A 15847-nucleotide genomic window follows, 5' to 3' on the forward strand; every position below is an offset into this window, starting at 1 on the left:
TTTACTACTTGAACATTTTACTCTTGAAGGTAACACATACACTTTCTGAAATCCTTGTTATTAGTGACACTGGTGGCTGTTAAATGAACTGCTGTCAGCATCCTGTTGCTCGTGCACATGCTCACACACGTGCTCACACGGCCAGATGTGCGAGCAATCGTCCTGGGCAACGGCCAAAACAGTGACGTGACATTACATCACAATCATATATCATAGAATAACGTTACGACCTGTAATGTCCAATCTCCATAATACTTACCAGCTTGCGATTTTGCAAATAACTTCATCAGCTAATGTTACAAAGCAAAACTGTCCTGGGTCCTTTACATAGAAATCAGTCCACATTATTTTTTCAACTTTTCTCAAATCTTTGCATCTTATTTGGAGTTCTTCCTCTTTTAAAATTAAATGACATGAACCTGTGACTAGAGATCACGAGTATAGGCACTGCCTGGCTATAAAGTGTCACAAGCCAAAATTAATATTATTTACTCTGTCTTTCTATTTCTGAAGTCAAAAAATGTATAGAGAGACACAAAAAGAGACACCATGCTGCATTTGAAAAGTAAAAAAAAGCCTATTTAGAAGTCAATTCTTAATTTGTTCGAGTGGCCTGGTGTTTGTTTGTGTCTGTGTGAGTGTGTGCTTCGATCCAGAGGCTCCTTTTTGGAATAAGTTCTCAGGTGGTAAGCCACTTATGGGAGTTGGCGTCTGGCCTCTGGACTCTCTAATCTATTTGGCAATGCTGGGTGGCTCAGATGAAATGACAACAAAGATTAAGCCACGGGCGAGAACTTGAGGGATCCCAAACTGCCTCTTGACCCGCTAAACATGATTAGAGAGAAGCAGCAGCCATGCCTGATGCAGAGGGATACCAGGCTGGTGTGTAGTATTTCCACGCTCCTATACACCATCTAGATCTTCTCTAGGCCAGAGATTTCTCCCAGAGTCATAAGTTTTAATGCGATTCTCCACCTCACCTCTGCAAAGCCCGTGTAATTGGTACGCATCAGATATCCAACATCCCTTTTCAAACTCCCTTAAATGATTTCATTTGCAGGGGTGTTTAATATTACATTTTGTCGACACGCTGGGCGATATCTGCAACGAGGAAGCTGTCCTCACACTGTGCTCTCCTTATATTAGGCGGTGGTCCATTTGGAATACCAATGACTGCTCATGCTTTTAATTAGCGCTCCCATGTCATGGACAATAAAGAGAAATGCTGAACAAGAGAAAGAGGGAAGAAGTAATGAGAAGGCTAATGGTGGAAATGATTCCAGATTGGCTTTCCTCTTTTTATGCCAAGATGGAATGAATTTTAATAGTCTGCAGCTTTGCTCAGTGATGTGGAGCGGCTTCATGTACTGTAATATTTTTTTGTATAATGTTTTGTTTGCGTAGACTTGAAGGACTGTCCATTGTTTTATAAAAAAAAATAATCGTGTTTAATTTGATTATTAAAAAAAAAAAAAACTAGGTGAATCTGATACAAAACACAATCATACAAAAACCTGGGTGACATTTAAAAAAAAACTAAAAAAATAACTATTTATAGCGCAGGCAATCTTCACTATAACAATGTGTGTTTTTCAAATTGCTTTAAGAGGCAAACAAATTACTAATCAGCTGCTCATTTGCATTTTGTCCCATTTTCTATACCCTTTCTATTAGAAAGTAAGAACGCACATAGAGAGTCTTCATTACCGGAAGCATATTCTGAGTTGTCCTTGTCACAAGAGGACCTTGTTTTGCTGAAACTACAGTGTCTCCTTGCTAGTCTCACATAGCCAGACCTGTCTCCACAGCCTTGTGTCAACTATTAAATTAATCGCCACTATTTTGATAATCGATTAATTGGTTTGAGTCATTTTTTAAGAAAAAAAAAAAATCTAAATTCTCCGATTCCAGCTTCTTGAATGTGAATATTTTCTGGTTTATTTAATCCTCTATGACAGTAAACTGAATAACTTTTTAGTTGTGGACAAAACAAGACATTTGAGGACGTCATCTTGGACTTCTAGAAACACCGATCGACATTTTTCTTATTTTTCAGACATTTTATAGACCAAACAACTAATCAAATAATCGCGAAAATAATCGGCAGATTAATCGACAATGAAAATAATTGTTAGTTGCAGCCCTAGGGCAGGTAGCGAAAGGGGGAGATAATGACCGATAGCAGGCTTATTCCCACAGTCTACATCCGGTGAGTCAGACCTACCTTGCAGCAGGAACCAATCCTGCGAATAATCAGTTAATTTAAAATAAATCTGAGTAAAATAGTCTCTGTTATTTGGTAAAAACTAAAATCTGATGAGCTTTAAATTTGCTTTCGTTGATTTTTTGGGCCACTTGGGCACAGCACATCTAGATTTCAACACAACATTGACATATTATCACCTCATGAAGTTGATATGGGTAACGTGTTAACAAATAGTTGCCTAGTCACACATCCAGCAGACATGTAGCAACATTACCATTAAATTTGAGTAGCATTTCTGGCTACACAGTCAGTTTAAATCTAATATCGACTCTCCTTTTAGCTCTGTTTTTGGTCTCCACCTAAGGGAAATATCTGTTAAGCTGCTAAATGCTCCACAATTTTCCCCAGCTAGTTGCTAACTTGCTTGCTGTTTGGTACTGGGCAGATAGCAGGCCTATACAGTGGGTTCATTAGAGATTTCTTTACTGAAAACAGCTGCCTGCTGAGACTGATAAGAACTAAAACATTAAAACTGCGGGACATAAAACCAAAACAATGAGCAGAAAGACACTAAAACGCTCTGCAGAGCAAAGGCGGAACTGCAGAGTAGGATGATGATTCTCTGTTGGTTTGTCACATCAAGTGACCCCTTTCACATTACACATTTGAACCTTTGTAAAAAAAAAAATATTGAGTTGTGCAGCTTTAATGATTGTCTCATTCCCCCTCCTGTTTGTGTTGGTGATGTCCAAGACATAAGCCCTTGTCCCCGCCCATATCAAAGCCACATTCCTCAGTATCTTTACTACCCAATAACTGCAGCTTTGCCTCTTTCTACATTGTTCTTTTTGTTCCCTCTCTTTGCATTTTCTCCCACAATGCAACCCGACCAAACCAGCGGAAATTACATCCTCCAAAGACTGGGAGGCCCCTCTCCACATATAATTGCAACAAACTCCTCTAAACTAGGATGCAACTGGTAGACTCGTCTGCTGGCAACAGTTGCCATAGTAACGCACAAATGCATTTCTCATTGATTTGCTTTGTTTCCCTCTGACTCGTCATTGAGTGAGGGGGGAAAATGCCACACAAGTACAGGAGGTCGGAAAAGTGCTCCGTGAACTGTCGCTGGGAAAGTTTTTAATTGGGGGTGAGTGTGTTGGGCAGTTTTTTTTTTTTTGTGAAAGCTGCTGTGATGGGATTGCCCTTTTTGCATGTTGTTTAGGTTCCATCAGAAAGATGAAGGCATTTACAACAGGCTATTTATATGTGAAGATCTCACCGTGTACCCGGTGGTGCATGCACACTTTTTTTCAGCTTCATTACCCTTACATAAGTGAAAATGGTCCTGTGGTGCTGTAAAGCTCAGCGGACGGAGCGCGGCTGTAGAAATGCAGCAGGCGTCCCAGAGTGAAATATTTTCCCTCCTTCACAGGCAAAAGTGACAGAATCTTGCTCTTTGGCCTTTATTTGTCAAGCTGGACCCATGTGGTCTCAAAGACAGTGATCATTCCTCTCTTTTCAATGCGACTTTTGAGATTGGACTTTGGACTAAATATAATAATACAAATAATTCAATGATTTCTGGCATCTGCGCTGTCTAGATCTGTGTCAAGACGGCCTTTTCACAGCTCACGGCCCCACATTTCCATTCACAGCTGCTCTACTTGAGCATAGAATAATGAGATCATGCCAAAATCTAAATCTAGAATTATACGCCTTTACACACAGGACAATAATTCACATTCACACATACAGCGTGTTTTCTGCCTAATGTATTATGCATGTATGCGCTGTCTTTGGCCATAAGCAACCCTAGAAGCCTCTCGTTCACCCAAATAAACAGGCCGACCCACAAACACAATGAATTACTCATGATTCATTAGCAATTAATGGCCCTCGTTCTGTGCTTTCATTTCCAATTAGGAGAGCTGAGGGGACTAAATATGTCTGTTGTGAGTGAGAGAACGAGCTTCCAGTCATGCTCTGTTTCTCCGTCTTGTAGCTGCCTGTTTATTGTTTATTCCATCACCATCACCATCACCATCACTGGCATCGGCTTGTGTTTGTGCACCGTGGTGTTTTCTGTGCATATATGTACATGTTAATTTTTGTTTTTTTGATGAGAACTTTTCAGGAATTAAAAGCGTTGCCTGACAGCCATGCATTTTTGAATATATCTAATTGAGAAAAGGATTCATACACCCAAGGGCTGTATGAATTTCTGAGCGTATGTGTTCTTGTGCATCTGTGAACTCGTGCTGATGACTGCGTCTTCCTGTGTTACCAGGGCAGCACCGCTCCCTCGGCCCGAGTATTTCCAAAGTGCGGAGCTTGATGTTGGACAGCAGCATCTGGAGCAATGAGCTAGTGGAGGTACTTTACTGTTTTCCTTATGAGTGAGAAGAAAATAAGTTATCCCTTGATATGAAAGTTTTTGCACAATGTAATCGTAGATTGTATAACAAGTGGACGTAGCCACCGTGACGTCATCCATTGGTTTGTAGACTACAGTTTTGAAGCTTCGATTTCAACATTTTGGCCGTAGCCATCTTGGTTTCTTGCAACCAGAAGTGGCATGAGAGGGTGGAGCTAGGCACAACCGAACGCTGAATGAGACACTTTTAGGTGCCCAAAATGTTACAATTAACTTTCATGAACTGAAAAACACACTATGAAAGGGTTAAAGTTATAAAACAAAAACACAGACAACTCCCAGCCCTCAGTGGTAGCGACGTGTCAATCACAAGGTAGCCACGCCCTAAAGCATCCCCTGCTTTATGGTCTATTTGACTCTAAATGGGACCATAATTTACTAAATAAACATCATGCTGTATTGAAGAAGACTTGAAACTAGCGACTAAACTTAAGACCATAATCTCATGTTTACAATGTTTACTGAGGTATTAAATCAAGTGAGAAGTCGGGTCATTTTCTCATAGACTCATAGAATTCTTTGCTTAGCTTCAAGGGTTTATAAGCTAAAGTAAAACACCAGTGAAGACCTTAAAAACAAATCAACAAGTGTTGTTGCCAAGACGAACTTTACGCTGATTTAGGGCTTGGCAGATGTTTATTTCAATCCACTAACATATGATTCTCGCCTGTATTTGTCCGCTCTCCATGTTCCTTAACCCCTCAGCTCTTCCTGGAGGTGGGGAACCAGAATGCCAACAGTTTCTGGGCTGCTAATCTTCCCTTGGAGGAAGAACTCTACAGCGGGTCTTCGGCTGAGCAGCGCGCCACGTTCATCCGCAGGAAGTACAGGGAGAGGAAGTACCGGAGGGTGCTGGAGGGCTTTCAGGACCTGGAGCAGCTCAACCAGGTACAACATTTCATAAAGACACTCAAAATGGATGTTATAGAAAATAGTATTCTGCTAACATGGTGACGTATACTATTTTTTTTTTTTATTCCTCCATTAACACTTACTAGGTGTTCCTGTCTTATTCTACTGGCCGTTGAGCATTGTTTTTCCACCAGTAGTTCACTATGGGAGGAGGAAAAACTTTGCCTTTTGATTTTACTCCCACTTTAAGCACGTTTCCAGCCATATGCCAAACTTGTTTGCTTCTTACCTACAACAGTACAATGTATGCGCCTGTGCATGTCTTATCTGCTTTTCTCTGTAAACAAGTAGAGCAGATGTGGTGCGAGTTACAGTAGAGCTACAACTTCCCGACTCCCTCACTGCCTCGACAAGTTATCCTCAACATTAAAGCCGGGGTTAGAGTTTCATTGACTGTGTCTTTAAGTGTCGCCTCGTACACACGGAGAAGTTCTTTTTCTTTTTTGAGTGCTGCAAGTCTCTACCTGGAAGTTGTACTGCATTTTCATAACAAGAATACATTGGATCCATCCGATGCACGCATAAAATTCAATGTGTATGCCGCTCCTGACTGGAAATGTGAGAATATCTGCAGTTATAGCAGTCATTGGAAAAGTAGATTAGATTGTGTTTTGTAGGTTTATATCCAATATATTCATTGTTCTTAGCTGTGTTAGCTTGCATAAAATTGGCTAGCAACAAAAAGCCAGCATATCTTTAGATGTACTAGCTGTCTTTTGCTGTAACATTGATCCTTCACCATACTTCTAGCTTTAAGCTAGCTCTGCTATCATATAATATAAATATGCACATGCATGTTGGCAACAAAAGTGGCGTTTTGCCCCAGCTATCCAGACGAATTTGCAAGCTTTAAACATTGAATTATTAACTGTTACCAGCATCAATATGTCGTTGTTGCGTGTTTGGTTGTGAGAATCGACATTCCAACAGCGGATTCAAGTTCTACAAAATTCCAACAGGATTATGACCGTTTCAGAGCAAAAGGTTTTTTCGGTTTAACGAGTGACCGCGTTGACTGGTGACATTCAGCCGATTGCCGCGTGGTTGCTCATAGTAACTTACGTAAACGGTCGGCGTAGACAATAAACACAGATGAGTACGTATCTTAAATTGATTGAAGGCTTTTACGAGAACACCTACATGTTTACACCTGCCGTCACTACGAGCAACTGCGATGCATTCGGCTGCGAGTCACCAGTTAGGAAATTGTCACTTGCTAAACCAAAACATTGGCGGCGTCTATGCCTGCAAGGTGTTGTTGACTACCACTGGACTGAAGACACAATCAAAAATGCTCAAGTTTGTAGCAACTTAATAACCTCAAAAACTTTGAGTCTATATGTCATGGTATTTTGCGTTCTGTACGCGACCACAGATAACGTAGTTATAAGCATCTGGTGTAACGTTATGTTTGTAATTTCTCGCTGGTGCAACATCACACGCTAGGTTTCTCCACCAAATCCGTGTATAGGCTATATCTGGCCACTGAATATTGGGCCACTTGCTAATTAATGTCTTCTACCCACTCGCTAATGGCACACGGATCTGGAAAGTAAATTTGTTTTAGGTTGCATTTGCGATCTTTGATGGTTAATGCCCTTGCATAGCTTGACAAGCCATTGCATTCCGCCGTACTTCCGTTAGCAAAATGCGTGCGCACACTTACGTCATTTGTTTGCAAACTCTAAAAGGGTCTAAAGTGTGAACCAGTAAAACATCAAGAAATATCTCCATTATGAGACCTTTGATGTTCTTTTCTATCTCTAGTTACTTAAGTATTTTTCTGCTCAGATTGGAGCAAAGGGCAGTAGAAAGTTCACCAACCTACAACACCTCCATCTGTACTTGTAAGAAACATGGTATATGGCATACTCCATTAGCTAAATCCAACGGACCTGAAAAAGTCCATATTGTCCTGACCTTTTGACCATCAGTAAAACTGCACTAGAAGTCTTAGAATGCCAAAGGGGAAGTCTGATCGATCTCAAGTGAAAGCAGGTTGACGCTAAGGCATTCTCTTCCAGTTTGCGGTTTGGGGGTTTATTGCGTCTGTTTTCTGGCTTCACCTAAAAGAAAAAGGCCTTAAAAGCACAAAACAGCTTCCAAAACAGCCAAGTTTCCACCTGCGTCAGCATTTACGCAGATCAGCCCCCTCGTATTGTTTTCTCGAGTAGAACGAGAGGGATGGAGATGTAGAGAGAAAAGGAGGGAATGTATAAAGCGGAGGGGGGGAAAGTAAGGAAGAGCTATACTAGCTAGCTAAGTGGAAAAGTGGATTAGGATCCACAACAGAAACGCTTGGGTTGGTTTTATTGCGGCTTTGCTGGCCTTTGTGTGTGTGTATGTGGGAGTGTGTGGCGTGTACACGCGTGTGAACATGTGTGCTGCACCACTAAGGATGTGTGAATTTGCTGTTATAGTGGGAGTTTTTTTTTTACAGGAGATGAAGTGTGACAGACACAGAGAGTGTGGCTGCCTAAAAGGGTTTGGCCAGTGGAGACGAGTGTGTGTGCATGAGAGTGAGAACGAAAGAGAGAGGAAAAAGGTGCAAGTGGGTGGTTGTGTTTGCTTTTCCTCTGTCTAGTCTGCCTTTTATAAATGGGCTCAACAGATTTGGTAGGGATCAATGTGTCATAGAGCCATTACACACACCATGACTCATGCCAAAATAATAAACCCTCTTGGATGCCTTGTTTCCGCACAGTTTTGTTTCATGTCCGGACATTGGTTGCATGCTAGCTTTGTATCATATAGAGCACATGAATAGTGGTTCATATGTCTTTTAACAAAAAATTTCACAAAACCACTTAATATACCGTCAAACTTTTCACTTGGAAAAGAATGTTTAAATAGAGCTGTATTACATTCATCAATCTGTGATTATTTAGCGAATTCCACAGGGAGTTAGTATAAAATGCTGTAGTGTATATGTATAATAAATGTATGAATAGTGCTGTATTACATTCATCAGTTATTAATTCACATTTTCTTCAGGAAGTTAGCTTAAAAAGCTAACTTCCTGTAGCATAAGATGCTAACTTCCTGTGGCATACGTGCATACGGTCTGTCCTTAATCTGCCGCAAAATGAAAATTTCCCGTGGAATTAGCGAATTAATAAAAAGGTATAAATCAAAAGCAACCTATAACAAAATATATAAAAAAAAATATTTTTAATATGGAAAATAATGTATAAATAGTGTATATGTATAATAAATGTATAAATAGAGCTGGGAAGGAGGAGTTTCACAGATACATCGGAGATCACGGAGGTTTCCATAGGAATGACCGAAATTCCGGTTGACTCGCATACGTACACAGAGCAACAGCCTATGGAAAAATACCAAAAAAAGCATTTTTAACATTGAAAAAAAATTATAAATAGTGTACATGTAGCCTATAATAAATGTATAAATGGGGCTGTATTACATTCATCAGTTATTAACTCGCAACTTCCACAGGAAGCTAACTGACTAACTAAAATATCTAACTAAAATGCTAACTTCCTGTAGCATTAAATGCTAACTTCCTGTGGCAGATAGTGCATACGGTCTGTCCATAATCTACCACAAAAAATCTCATTTGTCCACATACTCGAGGCAAAAATAAACACAAAAAAACCCCCGGAAGTAGTAGTTTTGCAAACACATCGTAGATCACGGAGATTCCCATAGGAATGAATGAACTTCCGGTTGACTCTCATACGTACACAGAGCCATGTGGAAACGAGGCGTAAAAACGGTTCCCTTTATATTAACAAAAAGTAATAAATTACAAGCAACCCATAAAAAAAAAAAAAATACAAACAACAAAAAGTATTTTTAACATAAACAAGGACACTGAGTCTAATCTCATTGGACACGTTGTTCCAGTTCCGTGTCACACTTACTTACAATTACACAAGTATGAATATGAAAAAAATAAAAAGCTATATAAAACCTATTCCTTTGGGAGTCGTCTCTGGAACAAAGACAATAACACTAGCAATTTCCTCACTGACATTCATGCAATTTTGAAATCATGCGATGGCATTTTAACAAGTTTTATGGGCCCAGGGGTCATGAAACTCACTCGACACATACAGTAAATTACCGTTTAAAGTGTCGATTCAAGTAATGAAATGAAAATAAAAAAAGGGAGTGAAGTGATTTATACCTGACTGCGTGAATATGTCTCTTACATAATCTCAGCTGTTGAGATGTTTTCCGCTCTTTATCCGGTTTCTTCATTTCGTGCCCTCTCTTTATCCCACTCTCTCTGTTTTCTTAGTCCCATGTTCCCCATTAGAAGCTCATATCCCAGTGACCTCCACGGAGTCTCCGCAGGCCACATGACCTAGAGAGGGGGGTGTCAAAGGACCTCCTTATATCATTACACACACACACACACACGCAGACACACATAAACCCTCTAGTGGCTGCAGTAATTGCTATGACACGGAAGGTCATTTCCAGAGATGAAACAGAATAAGGCCAGGTTGCATGGGACTATTTTGCCATAATCTGACCCCGTCTTGTGTGTGAGCGTGTGCGTTAAGTGTGGAGACAAAGGCAAAGACAGTGAGTGAATAATCATATCTTTATATTCTTTTTTTTATGTTGACATTTTTTTGCAGAAAACTGTGCACATAGAAATAAAAGTGAGTGGAACACACACATCTTTGTCTCAGCGCAGGTCCTTTGACGGGTGCTTTGTTTGTGTGTGTGCTCTGCCTGTGTGTGTATGTATGCGCAGCCTCACTTTCAGACGGATCTCGCTTGTTTGTGTGCAGATCGATGCGGCTTACCGACTCGCTCCCGAGTCCCGATGAAAGGAGAGGTTGCTCGTTGAAATCCCACCATTTGCCACTCGACTCCTCCGTTGATCCACTTTGTCGCGGGTCATCGTGCACAATGTCGCGTCAATTGAGTGGACTGATAGGAAGAGACAGACAGACAGAGAGAGAAAGTACTTTCCTTTTCAAGACGGTATTCTTCTGACTCTTTAATCTTGCTTCTCTTAGCTGGCTCACAGGTGAATAGTTTTAACAAAAGCGTGTCTGCATGGCTAGACGCTACGAATATAAATATGATCATCTGCTCCTATTAAAGTGAGGAATTCAACATCATATATTTATAGAGGCAAAAGTTTGTTTAACAGGCACTGTCAATGGGTGAACACTGAAGCCGGTGCAGAGGTGCCTTAAGCAGCATTTCGTCTAACTACCTTTTTCCTTGACCCTCCCGTGACCCTTGAGACATTTCCCCTGTACCCCCCCCTCCTTCGACCCCCAGCCTCCCATGATCCTCGTGTCCCGTGCAAAGGGCAGACCTCCAAGGAGTATTAATGGTGAATTTGGAAGCGATGTGACGGAAAGTCCTGCGATGGACTGGCGACCTGTCCAGGGTGTACCCTGCCTTCGCCCAATGTCGGCTGGGATCGGCTCCAGCCCCCCCGCGACCCCTAACGGGATAAGCGGTTGCAGATGCAGAGATGCAGAGATGCAGAGATGCAGAGTGACGGAAAGTGCATGGCACATATCCAAAAAAAACACACACACATACATAGAAAACTCCCATATTATAATGCAGTAATAATTTGTACCTGACTTCTCTAGAGAGTCGCTACCACACGCCGATCTCTTGCGTTCGGCATTACGATTTGCTGACGATGCGCTTCTTTTTAGGCATGATGATATGATCGTAACAAGGAAAGGCTAATTTTGAATTATTTTTTTTAAACCGATAACTAACCCTCTTTAACCGATTATTAATCGTTAACGGACAAGATTGATATGAGCACAACGGACAACTGAGTCCCCCAGTTCACTCGAGAGTGAGCAGCCACGGTGCTTGCAAGTGTATTGTCCGAGGACACGTGCGGCCACTTTCCCAGTAACTCTCCACCGTATCATTTAGTTTAGCTGCGAGGCGGTCAGCTGTGTGTCTGCCTGGCGTAACGTTACTCTGTCTACCCGGTGTAAAGATCGCGAGTGTCCGACAGACCATATGTGTGTTTGCGCTACATTAGCAGCTGTTGTGTTGCTGGTGGCTTCATGCCCGCCGATGTCACACACACACACACACACGTTCTGTCAGCGCGGCGTAACATTAGCGAGTGTCCGACAGACCGTGTTTGTGTGTGGCGGTGGTGAGTGTGGGGTTGTCTCTGGCGTTATAGCTGTGAACGTAGGTGTATCAGTGTGTGTACAGTATTTGTCACAATCAGCTCCTATACATAATATATAATTGTGTATTTCACAATACATGCCATTCTTATCACATTTCTTTTGAATCTCAAGTGTTTTCTCAACTATCAAATGGGAAACTGATCATTCATTGTTAAAGTGTGTGCAGTACAGGCCTATTCATACCCCTCATTGCTTTAAATTGTCATACTGGTTATATCCGATATTATGTTTTCTATTGCATTGTCTTGTTTGGTATTGTACATATCTTGGATATTTGATGTTTTCAAACAGAGTGTTCACTCCATGCACTTCCCTTTGCCTCAGTATGCGCCGCTATTATTATTTGCTCAGTTCATTGTGTTTCATGCTTTTATTCCCACATTTCTTCGAATTTGAAAACTGTTAGTTTCATTATATTTAATATGGCCCATTTGTCCTGTTCTTATTTGCTATATTCTTTTCTTTTTTTTTTCAAAGAGATTAGAGATTTAATGATTCCCACAGGGAGTATTAAAGTTTGATCTTATTTTAACTTCTCTTTTGAGATCAGCGGGCGGAACTCAATTCTAAACTTTATATGGTTTTGTGACGCCGCTTTATAGACTCTTTGTCCTCTATCAACCTGGCATGCACACACAGACACGCAGGGCGACAGCAAGCTGCTCCTCCCACACAAGGAAGTAAGACCATGCTCGCATTTCCAGGGATTTTTTACTGGTTCATTGTCCGGGATGTGAAATGTTTAAAGGTATTAATCCAGCTATAGAAAGCTACTTAGAAATGCAATGAGCCGCGACTGCACTTATTCAGTCTTATCGCACTAATAAACGTTAAGTGACGGGTGGACTTGCATGGATGAGATTTGTGACCACTAAAAACAAGCCTTAGGGATCTGAGTTACAAATATGTCGAAATTAAAAATACAGTATTATTCTACACATGTATTATTGAAGAATTGTATAAATGGCGGTGACCTCATGGGACCCATAGACAGAGAGAAAGGCACAGTACAGAGGAAATGTTTGTGTGCTTCTTTCATCCTGTTTTTATGTGTGTGCAGGCGCTGTGTGCAGCTGTGGTGTTGCCTGATGTGCTGCAGACCATGGAGCTGGTGTTCAGTGGGGCAGATGTTATGTGCGCCACCGGGGATCCAACCTCCTCCACCCCGTATCTATTGGCCCAACGTGCTGGACAGAAGCTACAGATGGAGTTCCTGCACCAGAACAAACTCTCTGGTAAGCAACTATAGGTCCCCCCGTACACCCCATACTCAGTGCCCCCTCTGGGAATCACCAGAGGCCCCACGATACAATATTATTATCCCAATACTTAAGTCACGAGACGATCTTATTGCATTTTTAAACATTTTGCAATATGCTGAGCATTGCGATAAGATATATTGCGATATATTACATTTTTTCAAATGCAAATTATGCTTGTGTTTGTCAACATCATTTTATCTAATAAGATACAGTTTTGTCTCAGAGTTTTCGTTCACATATCTTGAGGTCAGAGGTCAAATGAAAATGGCCATGCAAGTTTTTCCCCACAAAAATTTTGCGTAACTTTGGAGCATTATTTAGCGTTCTTCCCAACAAGCTAACATGGTTGGTATCAAGCAATTCTTTAGGTTTTCTAGTTTCATATGATACCAGTTTTGATTTTTTTCCACCCCTAAAACGGTGGCAGATTTACCACTTGAAATTTGATAGACAGAGTGCGTCTCTGATTTCTTTTCATTTCTAGCTGATAACCGCCAGTTTTGTTGGCTGAAATGACAACTATTGCTACCAAGTTTTATCAACTGTTGCTAGCTAGCTAATGAATGATAACTCCGTGCGTTGGCTTTAAACTCTCTCTTCTGACTTTTTCACGTTTCCAGCTGACTCATATCAACATAAGAATTCTGCAGAACAATCTTAAATACGCACTTGAAGGCTACATAAATGATATAAAACACTGGTTCCCCACCGTGAGGCCTTCTTGATACAGTTGGCCTATACAGTATCTCAGCATTTCATTTATTTCTGTGAAGACAACTAAATGAAATCGTTATTTTTAAAGTTTGGATTATTATTTGAGATATAAACAGAAAAAAGGTGGTGAAGACCTGAACACAAACTATATTCACAGAGCCTCCCCTCTCTGCTAAACAGCCTCGTCCTGCATTAGAAAAGTACGCAGTTAAAACAACCAAAGAGAACAATGGCCAAACGTCAGGGAGAAGTAAACACTGAATTTGTCAAAAGAGAAGCTTATTAAGTATGTAGGATTATTATAAATTCTAAAAATACATAATACAGTTAGATAATTGTATTTAAAGTTCTCATCTCTGATGCAATATTTAAATAATCTGCTCAAAATTCCTCCAAATCGCTGCAGTTATAGTATTCACGGTTGGGTTAATTGTACAGTTTGTTCTGGAAAAACTTTGGGGAACCACTGATATAAAAGATTGAGGCTAAAGCTGCATGTCCCAGGCTAAAAGTGAGCATCCTCACCCATCTCAGTTAATGACTTTGGCCTAGTTTATCCTTTAACATTTAGTGTAAATCTCCTCAAACCAAATAAAGAGTTCCAGCTAGAATACAGGAAACTTTTCCCAGGCCAGTGTTCAACCCAGGTGAGATGCTCGACCACACAAAGTAGCTATGAAGCAGAATAACTCATACATTCTCCTGGACAGACCTGAAAAAGGAGCTGACGCACTCACATAAATCAGCGAAAGGCCCTTTAAACTAGGTGTGCGAAATGGACTTTTACAACCGTCGGCGCCACATATATTCAGCCCATTGTCTTTATACTTTAACAAGCCAATCATGTTTAGAACTCATACTCACCGCCGTGCCGCCACATTTATAAAAGCACAGTGGGAGGTTTTTTTTTTCTCTCCACTGCCATGAATAGGAAATGAAGGCAGAAAAACCCACAAATTTGAGGCCAGCAAGTTTTAAGTAAAAAAAAAAAACTCTGTCTCTCTCTCCCTCTGTTTCTTTTGCGTCTCTCTCTGCTACTTTCCCCCAACTCTCCTTTGTATTACCCACCTCATGTTCCCGCCATCGGAGGCACGGCACAGATGTGCTGTGTCGTGCGGCTTCCTGATGACGGGTGTGTTTTGTTTGTGCGGTTGCACACGGGGCCGATGATGAGAATGTATTAGATTAAAGGAGCGAGGGAGGCCGTTGGCTGTGGTCGGGGGTGGGAGGGGGAGACTTTCTCAGGGACTGTATTTTACATAATGTATGCGCTGCATCTGTGCACAATCGCCGCCACAGAGCCTGTTAGGGACTCCTAATTGCTAGCATGGGTCACCTGGTCGCCTTGGTGATGGCCATTACTTGGAGGTGTGCTAGGAGACGCACATTCAGAGAGACGGATGGACAAACACACACACATTCAAGCCTGTAGTATTGTCCATCTAAAATGTGTAGCATACAGGCAGTCTCTCATTATGTGTCCGGAAGTTGTAGGGCTTCATCATTAACAAACAGACAACACATATGGAGCTAACAGGCTCTTCCTATAGAGGTGGATGTCCAACTAAACAAACTAACTACTGCAAGCAAGAAGGACCTAGGTCAGCGAGGTTACCAAGAACCCAAATGCCACTGACAGATTTACAGTGTTCTTTGGCTGCCATGGAGATCTTGCCTCAGGGTCAACAGTCAGTGCAGCTGTTTGCAAGTCGGGTCTATATTGCAGAGTGACCACAAGAAAGCTATACTCATAAAAGTGACACATGATGTTCACCCAGGGTCAGATGCACCATTAAAACTGGTGTCTTGTTTACATTAAATGGAACCACTTTTTATGTGGATGTCCAATCAGTGTTGATGGGAGGTCAATTGAAGCAATACATTTCTCTCAGTGTGTGCTATATCGACAAGGCAACAACATCTGGTTTCTGAAAAGTGAAGCCAATAAGGAAGTGCCTTAAACTTGCATTATTTCTAACAGCCAGCAGGGGGCGACTCCTCTGGTTGCAAAAAGAAGTCTGATTGTATAGAAGTCTATGAGAAAATGACCCTCACGTCTCACTTGATTTATTACCTCAGTAAACATTGTAAACATGAGTTTATGGTCTCAATCGATAGTTTCAAGTCTTCTTCATTGCAGCATGATGTT

The 15847-nt window shown here is 41.2% G+C and overlaps 1 protein-coding gene across 2 annotated transcripts in view; it reads left to right on the forward strand.

Moving 5' to 3' along the window:
* arap2 (ArfGAP with RhoGAP domain, ankyrin repeat and PH domain 2) overlaps positions 1–15847 on the forward strand; it is a 139711-nt gene that overhangs the window by 60744 nt on the left and 63120 nt on the right. For both annotated transcript variants that reach the window (XM_074624119.1, XM_074624120.1), the window contains exons 12-14: positions 4497–4582; positions 5349–5531; positions 12783–12957. In XM_074624119.1, the coding sequence (XP_074480220.1) occupies positions 4497–4582; positions 5349–5531; positions 12783–12957 (444 nt within the window). The remainder of the gene's footprint in view (positions 1–4496; positions 4583–5348; positions 5532–12782; positions 12958–15847) is intronic.

The sequence above is a fragment of the Sebastes fasciatus genome, chromosome 22, assembly GCF_043250625.1.
Source record: "Sebastes fasciatus isolate fSebFas1 chromosome 22, fSebFas1.pri, whole genome shotgun sequence".
In the NCBI taxonomy this organism is placed as follows: Eukaryota; Metazoa; Chordata; class Actinopteri; order Perciformes; family Sebastidae; genus Sebastes; species Sebastes fasciatus.